The 11,949-nt window shown below is 37.4% G+C and overlaps 4 protein-coding genes across 8 annotated transcripts; 1 reads left to right on the forward strand and 3 right to left on the reverse strand.

Annotated features, from left to right (window-relative positions):
• The first annotated feature begins 58 nt into the window (after window positions 1–58).
• On the forward strand, window positions 59–2,221 carry LOC128894118 (2-oxoisovalerate dehydrogenase subunit alpha, mitochondrial). Its single transcript, XM_054155589.1, has 8 exons — window positions 59–322; window positions 399–596; window positions 678–873; window positions 950–1,111; window positions 1,176–1,320; window positions 1,409–1,612; window positions 1,673–1,936; window positions 2,011–2,221. The coding sequence occupies exons 1-8, from the start codon at window positions 260–262 to the stop codon at window positions 2,087–2,089; spliced, it is 1,311 nt and encodes a 436-aa protein (XP_054011564.1). The 5' UTR covers window positions 59–259; the 3' UTR covers window positions 2,090–2,221.
• On the reverse strand, window positions 2,113–3,155 carry LOC128894147 (39S ribosomal protein L17, mitochondrial). Its single transcript, XM_054155639.1, has 3 exons — window positions 2,706–3,155; window positions 2,432–2,642; window positions 2,113–2,357 (listed from the first exon to the last, which is right to left on the reverse strand). Exons 1-3 carry the CDS (start codon window positions 2,901–2,903, stop codon window positions 2,221–2,223), a joined length of 546 nt encoding a protein of 181 aa, XP_054011614.1. The 5' UTR covers window positions 2,904–3,155; the 3' UTR covers window positions 2,113–2,220.
• A 728-nt stretch (window positions 3,156–3,883) lies between these two features.
• Window positions 3,884–6,007, reverse strand: LOC128894132 (E3 ubiquitin-protein ligase RNF34). Of its 3 annotated transcripts, none has more exons than XM_054155618.1 (6): window positions 5,867–6,007; window positions 5,483–5,675; window positions 5,256–5,325; window positions 4,792–5,077; window positions 4,549–4,729; window positions 3,884–4,445 (listed from the first exon to the last, which is right to left on the reverse strand). In XM_054155618.1, exons 1-6 carry the CDS (start codon window positions 5,876–5,878, stop codon window positions 4,273–4,275), a joined length of 915 nt encoding a protein of 304 aa, XP_054011593.1. In that variant the 5' UTR covers window positions 5,879–6,007; the 3' UTR covers window positions 3,884–4,272. The 3 variants fall into 3 exon arrangements, with proteins under 3 accessions (XP_054011593.1, XP_054011592.1, XP_054011590.1); XM_054155617.1 differs by having other exon boundaries at window positions 4,792–5,074; window positions 5,734–5,875; XM_054155615.1 differs by having other exon boundaries at window positions 5,734–5,875.
• Window positions 5,734–11,865, reverse strand: LOC128894134 (uncharacterized). Of its 3 annotated transcripts, none has more exons than XM_054155621.1 (6): window positions 11,716–11,865; window positions 8,250–8,564; window positions 7,332–7,668; window positions 7,066–7,203; window positions 6,757–6,900; window positions 5,734–6,596 (listed from the first exon to the last, which is right to left on the reverse strand). In XM_054155621.1, the coding sequence occupies exons 2-6, from the start codon at window positions 8,512–8,514 to the stop codon at window positions 6,584–6,586; spliced, it is 897 nt and encodes a 298-aa protein (XP_054011596.1). In that variant the 5' UTR covers window positions 8,515–8,564; window positions 11,716–11,865; the 3' UTR covers window positions 5,734–6,583. The 3 variants fall into 3 exon arrangements, with proteins under 3 accessions (XP_054011596.1, XP_054011595.1, XP_054011597.1); XM_054155620.1 differs by lacking the exon at window positions 11,716–11,865 and adding an exon at window positions 10,946–11,607; XM_054155622.1 differs by lacking the exons at window positions 5,734–6,596; window positions 11,716–11,865 and adding an exon at window positions 10,946–11,612 and having other exon boundaries at window positions 6,763–7,203.
• Window positions 11,866–11,949: the final 84 nt, after the last annotated feature.

Raw genomic sequence — 11,949 nt, forward strand, 5'->3', positions numbered from 1 at the left:
ACATGCCCCCTTATCACTGCTTACCACCGTTATCACAAAAAGTTACTATTGATACTGTGTCAATTGATGCATACATAATTGATGAAAGTAAAATGTATGCAAAATATGTAAAATTAAGCATAATCCAAGGATAGGTACACGTACATGTAACAAACGTTCGTGTTACGTAAAGTTTTAGAGTGTAAATAATAAAAAAGTAGTCAACAATTGTCAAAGTATAGAAATTTAAATATTATCAGTAAAAATTTGTTGTTTAATAATGATCGATCGACTTGTTCGCGCACTTGAAAAACGGATATGTTTTAAAAATGTATTACAACAGGTAAGCATGTGGAATAGAGGATCGTAAAAAGTATAATTTAATGAAGTTTAATATTGGTTTGCTTCAACGAATATAGACAAAACGGCGTTATAATAGTACAAACACCAGCATTGGAGCTGGTACTATGACTACTACAAAGGAGCCCTGCTACCTAGGCGTCCAAACTATTTTTACAGACGAACTTAAATTTGTTAATAAAGAAAACTATGATCCTTTACCAATATTTAGGGTTTTAAATTCGTCTAAATGTGTACAGCTACCTAAAGAACACAAGGTTGAACTAATCAATATGTGTATAACATAATTGTTGCTACTTTTGTCAACCTATCGATGTTGTATTTATTTTTCTTTGAAGTTAGATGAACAAACTTTGATTAAGATGTATTATAAAATGCTTACTCTGAGCATAATGGATAAAATCCTCTATGAATCTCAAAGACAAGGACGTATATCGTTTTATATGACTAACACTGGGGAAGAAGCAATACAAATTGGTTCTGCTGCTGCTATTACATTGGAAGATATTATATACGCGCAATACCGTGAAGCTGGTATGTATTTTTTAATTAATTACAATATGTCCTTTTTTTATTAAAAAATTTAGTTTAATATAAAATAATCCTGTAGGTGTTTTGTTGTGGCGTGGTTATCCTATCGCGAAATTTATGAATCAATGTTATGGTAATCACAAAGACAGTGGAAAAGGAAGACAAATGCCTATCCATTATGGGTCAAAAAAATTAAACTTTGTTACCATTTCTTCTCCTTTAACAACTCAATTACCACAAGGTATAGAAATTAGAATATTGTAATATATTAACATAACAATATTTAATTTAAATGTTATTTGCAGCTGTAGGTACAGCATATGCACTCAAACGATCTAAAAAGAAAGCATGTGTTGTATGTTACTTTGGGGAAGGAGCAGCTAGTGAAGGAGACGCTCATGCTGCCTTTAATTTTGCTGCAACTTTGGAATGTCCAATTATTTTTGTGTGGTATGTATTCTATAAATTATACAGTGTACAAAACATGGATATAAAAAAAAATATCAAGTACCAATGAAATGATTAATTTCATTTTAAGTCGAAATAATGGTTATGCCATCTCAACTCCTTCTCTGGAACAACATAAAGGGGATGGGATTGCCGCGAGGGGTCCAGCTTACGGAATACGTACAACTCGCGTAGATGGGAATGATATTCTTGCCATGTATTATGCAACAAAAGCTGCTCACGAATTTGCTATCAATGAAGGAAAACCTATTTTAATCGAAGCTATGAGTTACAGGTGTGAAAACATTCTTTTTATATGTATGAATTCTTCTAAACACATAGTTATATATTTCAGAATTGGCCACCACAGTACTTCTGACGATAGCACTGCATATAGATCAACAGAAGAAATAGCTTCCTGGAATCAGTATACCCCAATAATGAAATTTCGTGATTATTTGGAATCAATAGATCTTTGGTCAGAACAGCAAGAACAAGAATCAAAAGAATCCATAAAAAAATCCATATTAGTTGCATTTGCAGATGCAGAAAAAGAACTTAAACCATGTTGGAAAGAATTATTCACGGATGTGTATTGTACAATGCCAAAACATATACAGTAAGTTTGTTAATTATATTATAATATAATGAAACTTGAAATGTTTATTGATAATATTTCTTTTTTCATTTTAGAAAGCAACTGAGCATCATGGAAAACCATGTTACAGAGTTCCATGAACATTATCCACTACATCTTTTCAAATCAACTTAATAATCCAGAATAACAATAATAACTGCATCAATTATATTTAATTTATTGATGTGAATTCAATAATATTTACCAATCTATGCCAATACTTTGTATTTTTTGTATTCTTTGGTAATAAAATGTTTACACACAACTTATGACAATTTCATACTTTCAGAAATTTCCTTGTATTTTTCAATACGAAATTCTTTTCTAGCTGCATCAAGTAATACATTATGAATCAAATTGTGCTGGAAAATATCATACTGTTCTACTTTAGGATACATGTTTCCTACAATCAAAAGTTTCGTTAGTGTTTCCAGAAGTTTGTAAATATGTATATATAAAATTCCATTAAAAATGTACCTTGTAGTTCTAATACAACTCTAATATATCCATATCCAGGGTATATACCAGGTGCTCTATGAAGTTTTGTATATGCAGACGTATGATCTTGATATCTTGGTACTAGTACTTTAAAAAGTTTATGGATGTACTGTTTCTCGAGTATCCAAAAATCTGCTAGTTTCATTGTTTCTTTGTGTTCAGGTCCATGCTGCAATGCTTCTGATATTAACTGCAAAAGTAAAATATTATAAAGTACAATTTCTATAAAAAGTATAGAACAAATAATACGTACTCGTTCAACATAACCTCTTGTTTCATTAGCCCTATTATAGTTCAATTCGATTCTTTCGTATTTAATTAAAGCGGTCAATGTTTTCTTAATTTTTGTAATTCTTCCTTCCGGGCCATCCGAATTTCTTAATTTTCGTGCTTCTGGAGTAATTTTGTATCTTATCCTAGGAATCAACTTTTCAATTTTGGCTTGATTCATTTTCGATCTATTTCTTATTTTCCGCTACGATTATGTTCAGTAAATATATTTTTTCGACGTGTAAACAACTACATAGGTTTATGTGGAACAATGTTAAACAAAATCTGCTGTTATTATTTATAAAGTGATAAAGTCTCATATGCACATACAGTTGTATGTAAAGTGTTGTCCACCAATTCCACCATGGATAGTGTTATTGTTATCTGATGACTGATGTAACACAGAATAGATATCTGTAATAGAGGTACAAAACCTGTTTCTTTTCATTTTCAAAAATCAACCAAGTTGCAAACTGCAGAATTTGAAAAATTAATGAAAGTAAAATAGATTCGAAATGAAAAAAAAAACTGGAAGGAAAATAAAATTATCAGTGAAATGATCTAATATTAAATCGCTATCGATCGATCCTGATAACGATTTGTGATAGCTTTCATTATTTTATCGTCAAAACTTCGTTATTTATCAACTTTCGATATAAATTTTCCAAAGTATATTTGTACATAGTTAAATTGTTTAGGAATACAAATTTTCGTTTATTTTAATTATAAAGAATCACGATTTATTTAATCGTCAATTTTCATATCATAAATTATTAGAACTATTTGCAACAACGAACTCCTTTTCCTGTCCTTTTATAAACATTACGCGAGTCGCGTAATCCATTGAATAATAGTATTATCCGATAAACGATTAAGTTCATCAACTTCGGTAGAAAATTTTATAATACATAGTACACACCTGGTTCACCTACCTACTCAGTAAATGTTAATTGCGTCGTCTCTTCTGATTTTCCAAATCACATATTCACACAGATCACACAAGTTTATCAACATGTATAGTTATAATATTTACAACAAAATTATTTTTACGAATTTATAAATCAACTAACAACTATATTTATACAGTAACAATATGAATGCCACATTATGGACAACAAATAATGTACCAAAGAATACGTAAGAAATTGATTTACGAGTCGGTGTTATGCATTAACGAGTTTAATCTTCTCTTGAAAGGCATAGGTGTCACAATTATACATCACAATGTAATTTTCTTGGATTGAACTTCTTACCTCGAACGGCGATATCAATATTCGGTTGTACTTATTTTAATATTAAAAACTAGATATGATCGTTCTAAGACCAAAGAGTTAAACCGTAGTATACAGCTTAAATAAAAGATGCCAATTCTACTTTTTTTCCTCGTTCAAAGTATCTCGGTTCAAAATGAAATTAAAACTTATTACGTTTATTTTTAACAGACTTCGGAAAGGAGGAGGTTACTGAATTCGACATGTATATTTTTTTTCTTTTGATTTCTCGCTTGAAATACTGATTGCGTAACAGCTTCTTGTATCCTCGTATTATCATTAAACTTTGAAAAATCGTACCACCCGTACTACATATTGTTTACAAATTGGGCATTCAGACATTTGCTTGCCACAATTGAGACAACATGCTACATGGCCGCATTCTAAAATTACGCATTCCATAGGTTCATCCCAACAAATCTTGCAAAGATTTTCGTCCATTATTTTTACATCTATCAATAAAATGTACATTTATAGTTTATAAATATAATGCTATACTATAATATATAAGTAGTACAAACAAATAAATTTTATATAAGATGAGTTGCATCTTACCATCTTTCGATTGTTTATGTTCTTGCCATAATCTAGAGGCTCTATCCAATAATTCACATCTTTCTATGCAACCTTTGTAATCTACGCGATTTATACTTAATAAATTTTTTAATTGCTTCACAGTTAAATATTCCAAATCCGATAAATCGTTTAAATCTGATAATTTTACATTATCTGGCCACTGTGTGAAACAAAAGGATATATTGTATACATTGTACAATAAGTTGAATCATTATTTCTTACCATAGGAATATTTGTTATCGCGTCGGAATTGTGTGTACTGAAAATGTCTGAAGTGTCATCCACTTCCGAAATTACAGGCTCTGATATCTCCCCTGAAGCAGGAGTACTTTCTGGAACCTCTATAATTTCAGTGGGATCATTTCTCATGCTACTAGTTTCACATTCTTGAGCAGAAGGTTCATGTTCTTGACTGTGCTCTCTAGCAGAAGGTTCATGTGACTGACTACAAAATTCACGAGTCCGTTCATCTTTTTCGTTTGCCATCCGACTGGAAGTAGAACTCCTACTGAAATTACATCAAGATAGAACACTTCTAGTTTCTCTTATAGCTTAAACATTATAATGTAACATGCACTGTCTGTGTTTTGTTTTGTTTCTGAAGATAATCAAAATCAACCAAGTTTGGAAATTTCTATTTATAATATTTTTGCTTACATCCATTATGAGACAAAAATTCAACGTACTTTTCTGCGTTTTTGTAATTGCTAGTACCGTTAGCAAATATTATCACTAATTCTATTAAATCTTCTTTTTCTGAAAGTAAAAGAGTTAAAAAGTATTATTAAAGCCCTACAATAATGGCATGGTAATTATAGATTTTTTCTAGGAAAGAAAACTAGATTGTTAGACATTAGACAGATTACACTATGATGTTGAAAATTCAAAAGAATTTTCATCATTATATACATACCGATACATCCTTTGATGGATACCTTCTTTCCCAAAAGATATTGTCGTAAATCTTTAGATCGCATTTCCATAATTTGACTTCTTATCAGAGGTCTTCGTGACAACAAACTGCAGCTGTCACAACTTAGAATCTTGTTCATCCGTTTGATCACACATTCGGAACAAAAATACCTCAAACAATCCGAACATTGTTTCTGAAAGAGCTACACAATTAGACTGTTTTTACCTTGTTCTTACAATCATTGATCTTACCTTGCGTGTGAAAAAACTGAACTTTGTATTACACGCTTCACAAGCCATCCCGTTTTATGCGAATAACACGATAACACAAACGCTTCTCGTTAGTTCAAAGGTTAGGTTTATACTGACTCATAAAAATACACACCTTACACGTCATACATATTAATACAATTATATATTCTAAATAGAAAAAGCTGAGGAATACTAATTGCAATCGACACGTTTCAATCTGTTCACATTATCTTGCTACTCGACTAATCAGACGTAATGACACTGTAAACTACAACGGAGGGGAATACCCTTCTATAATCAGAGATGGCGCGACTAATAATCAACGGCGAATTTAATTGCAGATCACGAAAAGTAAGCAAAATTCTATATACTTCACTTTGGTAAAAATGAACGACAATTTCGTTTACTTCTGTACGTACGAATGAATCAAATAGATGACTATTTGTATGATTATTTTATTATTATCTATCGGTTGCCGTCAAAGAAGGGTAAATCATTATAGCCACAAATGATTCGAGATTCTTTATCGACTTATACTTATTACTTGTTACAAGACTTGGCAACGCATTGTAAATAAATTTATTATACATAACGCCCTTGGTTTCGCATAGGGACGCGACACACATTGAAAGTTGTCAATGTGATAAGCCTTAGACGGCGGTCCTTATCTAAATAATCTGAACGGCTGAAGGAGATATTATTTTTTCACAGTGGACAAGGCGATGTCGAAGAATAAATTGCTAGAATTAATATGGCGATAGAAAGTCGCACGCACGCGACCCAGGCCGCAACGGGCCACTAAAGCGTAAAACGCGTATTTGGTTCCCTATCAAGTCGAATGCGCAGCTTCTTACTGTTTCGTTCTGAAATTCAAAGTGGCAGGTAAACCGTTAACATCCGAATAATATTCATTTCTGTATAGAAAGTAAATAAAAAGGAATAAGAAGCGCGCCGCGGTCAGTGAACACTTTTCTCCGACTTGTGAAAAGTTGACATAGTTTTTAATGGTACAATTACACCTACATAGACGGGTGCATCGCGTGTTTCGAGTCTCGCGAAGGAAGCTCAGCTTCCTCCCGCGTTCGTTCTGCTGATCCTGTAGGGAAAGCGCGTTCATCCTTCTCGGCTGTTTCGCCAGAAACAGTGTTATCGTGGAAAGCGTCTTCTCTGAAAAAAAAAAAAAAAACGATATCAGCGACAAATTAGATTAACTGAGGCTTTCAGGTGTATAATATCAGTTTCTCCCAAATATATCCTACAAACAGAAGATGTCTGCCTAATGCACAGGGGTGTTACCTTCGTATCCAAAAGTCTGTATCCCCCTGTACTTACGTGTATCTATTCTCAGACGCGCGGAACAGCGACTTTGGACAATCCTTGAAGTAAGGCCAACACTCTCCGTGAAACTTTCCCCTGTTCTCAGCTTCGACGTACTCTTTTAGGAGGTTCGAGAATGGTGACTTGCTGGCGCTGAAAGTAAATCGCGTATCATGATTTCAAAGTCGAAGAAGAAGGCTATAAAATCATCGTAAAGATTTGCTGGATTAACGATGTACCCTCAGAGAGGTCACCGAAGAGTTAACCGGTTGGAAGCTTACGTGAAGAAGAGCTTGAGCATTTCCCCGATGAGACCGAAATTGCTCAAGGGGTGTCCCTGGACCTCGCAGATCGCTCTCAGTAGACACGCCTTTCCGTTTAAACCGAAATTGGCGAGCATGTCTTCAGCGGTGCCGTACAAAAGGGCCCTCTCACCCCCGTAAAAAGCGTTCTTTGGCACGTCCTCGACGGTTTCTCTTTTACTAAGTCCACGTTTCACAAACGCCGCGATAAACTCTGCGGTGGTTGGCCCCTGGTCCCTCGCAGTTGCGTCAAAAGCAGACGGCAAAACGCCGTAAGGGTTCTCGTTGTCGGTAAGACCGAGCTTATCGAAATCGACTGCAACGGGAAGATAGGATGAAGACATCGTGGGAAAAACGGGAATCATATCGGTATCAAGAGCGGCGATTATCGATTTTACCGCACGAACAAGTAAACGGAACTGATCAATAATTACTTAATGATTACTGGACTGCGGATTTCATGCGTTTATGACGTACAAATATAGAATAATCTATAATCTATAGTCTGATATAGAAAACGTAAACAAAATATGCATAATTTATGTTGAACATTGTTATTTCATTTTGCATAAGTGCGCATACCTTTTGGGTTTGTTTAGTAGATGTTTATTATATTAGTTTGCATCATAAATGCTTGAGATCCGCAGTCTAATGATTACTAATGTGTAGGATCAATGTATAATGTATGCTGACGTAGGTGTATTCTAATAAATCCCTTTTATGCCAGAATCATGAATGTTTGTTGCCCTGATATTGCAAATTGGTATTAAATTCAAAGTAGTTGATAACAACTGAGTCTTCCAGGTGTGAGCCATGAAGAATCAGGCTGGAAACCCCCCGAATATCCAAACTCAATTTTATGAATAAAATTTAGAGTACAGTTTTCGGATTACTCACTGGTAAAGGGGAGGCTGATGGTCATGTTGCTAAGGAAACCATGGGGCGGGTATCTGACGAATGGTAGCGCCAACGTCGGAGTTATCGTCATTATCGTCCCTGGAGGTAGAGCTATCCTACCATCGTTGGTTATCCAAAAGAGCCTCTTTTGTCTGTGATGAGAATACCTTGGGTACGTGTTCTCGTCACCGCCACTTTCGACGTCCGACGACTTGAGGAACAGAATCAGTCCAAGTAACGCCACCACGCTCTTCCTCTTCTCCATGGTACCTCTTCTCCGTTAGGAGAAGTCTCAAGGGCAAGGTCGATGCACACCTGCGCGAGGAAACGAATACGTGAGCACTTATCATCGAAAAGAAATTCTCATCGAGATTACAGCTGTATATAACCCCTCGACTCGAAGACGCAAGGTAGGACGTGCGTCTCATCGATTCGACTAGGAAATACAGGACAAAACGAAAGCGGGTTAAACGTGGTTCCACAGACGGGATTGCGAATTAAGAAAATTTCCGTTAGATGTGTGTGTAGGTGTATGGGTGCACAGAGGTAATAGTAGTTATTTGTATCCAGAGAAAAAAAATATCGAATAAACTTTTGATGCGCTACAATCTAAATTATACAATCAAATTACGGGTAACCGTTACTACCATTGCGTAATTTATCGAGTAACTGTTCAATCGAGTAAACGTCGCGAATGAATCGCTGTGCGGAGTTCTTTTTCGTCATCTATTATTCGAATAAAATTCCGGCCGTTTCAAGCTAGGTATCTTTGTATGCGCGGTGCGTAAGGATGACGTGGGGACGTCGTACACGAATCAACGTTAAGAAACGCCACGAAACAGAGGAATGCCCAAAGTATACCTGTAATTAACGAGCCTCATTGTCAGGTATGTCAAACGTACCGTACGAGGGCCGTTTGTCACCGATTCCAGTACATGCACGGTTACTTAGTTAGTCTGCGTTCTCACGTCGTGAACTCGAATGTCGGAGTGCGTCTCCGTTTCGCGTCTACCTTTGTTAACGATTCATATTTTTAATGACATTAATGCATGGTCGATTAGTATGGGAAGATCTTCTTGTTTGCGCCACATTGTGCGCTTCGAAGTATACGCGATAAGAGTATTTCTAACCGCAGACTTTTTATTATTCTAAATCCTTCGCGATTAGGGCACTCTTGATCGCGTCGACAGACAAAAACACGAGGAGAACGAAAAGGTAGGTCACCGGTGCGGGCGTAACGCGGAATACAAATTCTGACCACCATATGTAACTACGTGTAGTCCTGGCGACATTCTTTGATCAACGTCGACACGTGCATCGAAATCAGAATCGAACCGAGACCCACTTGATCGATCGAATCAAGAGCTCGATTTCCGTACATTTATTTCGTCGGAACCGTTAAGCCCTGGCGTAGAATCGGGTCGTGGGCCAAAAGATTATGGTATCTCCGTTGCATCCTTCTTATTTACCGTTTCACCGTTCCTCACCCCCCATCCTACCTTTACCTTCCCTGGTCCACCTGTTCGAATATTTTTCACTTCTCTGATACTCGATTTTCCGATGGCACGTATCGCAGTACACTTTCCACCCTTTCCTGCATTTTTCTGCACGTGCTCTCGACATTCCACTCTCCATTTCTCTAGGTGAACGCGTGCCGCGCATTATGCGCGGGTTTCCTCCCCCTCTGTTCGAAACTCGAGCGATTCAACCCTGGCAGAGTCTTGGGATTCATATTTCTCAGAGCACGTTACCCTGTTTTCCTTGGATTATATTATCCTCGTTAAGGTGGAATTATGCACGCGGTCCAAAGAAAGCGTGGAAATAAAACTTGTGCAATTGAAAGTAACGAGATCGCGAAACAGGCGTAATCGTAGAAACGCGAGATAAAAAAGATATTCCTGACCCAGTGGCTTCCGTGCGTGGAATTAACGGTAGGCATTCGTCGGTACGAGATCTGCTTGTGAAAAAGCGAGCGATTTCGAGAGGCGTCCCGAAATGTCAGATGAAAGGCACGTGCTCCGTATCTCACGTACTTTTTTTTTACGGAAAATTTGACGTGCTTAAGTGACGTTATGAAATCTGGAATAGTTCAGATTTTGTAGAATTCTAGGAGTGGCTTAGTTTTTTCACAGTTCGACCGGTACAGCCCCTTGAAAGTATACTTCGTCAGGTTTCTCTATGCCGATTATTATGATCAAGAGTGCGATAAATTAAAGGAAACGAAGTTGTTTGTAACGAGACGTCACGAAAGGCGACAAATAAAACTTTGAAAACGATGGGGTCGGGGCTGTCGGCCCGAATACCTCAGGAGTCGAACAAGCACAGGTCCAGGACTCGACTTCAAAAACCAGTCGCGAGTCTAACTTGTTTTTACATCTGTGTACGAGGAGATGTTCGACTCGTATAAAATCGTGGTTTCGAAAAGGCAGGAAATGTTGACGACGAAACATTAATTCTCCATATTTAAAAGGAAAAGACACTTAAAACTCACTTAAAACTGAGAATAGAAGAGTTTAGACGGCGGTTTGATTTGAAACAGACAAGAATTGTTTGGTGCCAAGCTCTAACGCGAAGAGTATTTAAAAAATGGGCAGATGCGTGATCGAGGCGTTAAGTTAGAGGAGCTTAATTTTCGAAGAAACTTCCCGAAAGTAAAAGTGTGAACACAGATAGCCGGTCGTCGCGCATGCAAGTACCTTCAAGTTTTTGTAGCGGATGTTTGTTTCGTGGAGACGCTACGCAGGAGAACGGTCGTTGTACTATAACTGGGCTAATTTTGATGCACGCTGATTAACAGGGCTACGGCATAATTGCGCCTAGTGCAGTTTCTTTGCCGTTGCTGGAAAAAAATCACAACAGAAGTCAGATGGTTTTCCTCGACCCTCTTCTTATTCCTTGCGCCAAAGTTAAGTAGCTTTGCTTTTCCAACGTTCACCATGGGCGCGCGTTTGATCGATAGATTGCTGCAACCGTGAAGCGATCGATTGTTCGATTTCTATTTGCAATAAACAAGCGTTAACGTAAATCGTAGTTTGGCACACGAGCATGCGCGCACAAACCGTCACCGTCGGCGAATCTTTGGCCCCGCGTACCGTACACCTAGCAGTGAACACCTCTTCAGCAATCGCAGAAGGCTGACTCTCGGTCTCGAACTGACCGAATAATCCGCTCGACGCGACGTTCCGCGTTTTACGAGCCACGTTATCCTCCGTTACGTTACGTTACCTTCCCACTCGCGCGTATTCGTTTCTTACTCTTGACTTTCAATCCCGCCATTTTAATATGCACCGTCGAAACGCGACCCCCTGGTCTCCTTCCCTTCTATTCCTTCTCGCTTTTCGGGTCCCTCTTAACTCTTTTTTATTCCCTTCTTGTGCTCGTCGAGCTCGGATACTTTCGACTAGCAGATGAAATACAAAATAGTATCGCTTTAGGTATGTTTGTTGAGCTGATTTCTAGGACGTACAGTTTAGTTGTTGCGAATATAGGGAATCCCATTGGTAGATGTAGTCCGAGTGGTAGGGTTCGTGTACCTTCCCTGGCAGGTTGCAACAGATCGCCCGCGGACCTATGGAATATTTTGTATTGTTTGCAAGGATCTAATGTAACAGTATCCTGACAAAAATATTAACGTAACGCCTCGTGTATTCTAATCTGAAGCCCGAAGCTCACCTACCAGTTCGTTGAAATCGTAAGGGGG

Source organism: Hylaeus anthracinus, unplaced genomic scaffold (genome assembly GCF_026225885.1).
Source record: "Hylaeus anthracinus isolate JK02 unplaced genomic scaffold, UHH_iyHylAnth1.0_haploid 3, whole genome shotgun sequence".
Lineage (NCBI taxonomy): Eukaryota > Metazoa > Arthropoda > Insecta > Hymenoptera > Colletidae > Hylaeus > Hylaeus anthracinus.

What these genes read in the sequence shown, in the direction of transcription:
- LOC128894118 (XM_054155589.1), top strand. Translation starts at nt 260, where the DNA reads ATGATCGATCGACTTGTTCGCGCACTTGAAAAACGGATATGTTTTAAA. An exon ending in AGCTACCTAAAGAACACAAG is followed by an intron (nt 597 to 677) that starts GTTGAACTAATC and finishes TTTTCTTTGAAG; the next exon opens with TTAGATGAACAAACTTTGAT. An exon ending in CGCGCAATACCGTGAAGCTG is followed by an intron (nt 874 to 949) that starts GTATGTATTTTT and finishes ATAATCCTGTAG; the next exon opens with GTGTTTTGTTGTGGCGTGGT.
- LOC128894147 (XM_054155639.1), bottom strand. Translation starts at nt 2,903, where the DNA reads ATGAATCAAGCCAAAATTGAAAAGTTGATTCCTAGGATAAGATACAAA. An exon ending in CAAGAGGTTATGTTGAACGA is followed by an intron (nt 2,643 to 2,705) that starts GTACGTATTATT and finishes TTACTTTTGCAG; the next exon opens with TTAATATCAGAAGCATTGCA. An exon ending in AGTTGTATTAGAACTACAAG is followed by an intron (nt 2,358 to 2,431) that starts GTACATTTTTAA and finishes TTTTGATTGTAG; the next exon opens with GAAACATGTATCCTAAAGTA.
- LOC128894132 (XM_054155615.1), bottom strand. Translation starts at nt 5,781, where the DNA reads ATGGCTTGTGAAGCGTGTAATACAAAGTTCAGTTTTTTCACACGCAAG. An exon ending in TCAGTTTTTTCACACGCAAG is followed by an intron (nt 5,676 to 5,733) that starts GTAAGATCAATG and finishes TAGCTCTTTCAG; the next exon opens with AAACAATGTTCGGATTGTTT. An exon ending in ATCCATCAAAGGATGTATCG is followed by an intron (nt 5,326 to 5,482) that starts GTATGTATATAA and finishes TTTTACTTTCAG; the next exon opens with AAAAAGAAGATTTAATAGAA.
- LOC128894134 (XM_054155621.1), bottom strand. Translation starts at nt 8,514, where the DNA reads ATGGAGAAGAGGAAGAGCGTGGTGGCGTTACTTGGACTGATTCTGTTC. An exon ending in CATCAGCCTCCCCTTTACCA is followed by an intron (nt 7,669 to 8,249) that starts GTGAGTAATCCG and finishes TTCCCGTTGCAG; the next exon opens with TCGATTTCGATAAGCTCGGT. An exon ending in GCGTCTGAGAATAGATACAC is followed by an intron (nt 6,901 to 7,065) that starts GTAAGTACAGGG and finishes TTTTTTTTTCAG; the next exon opens with AGAAGACGCTTTCCACGATA.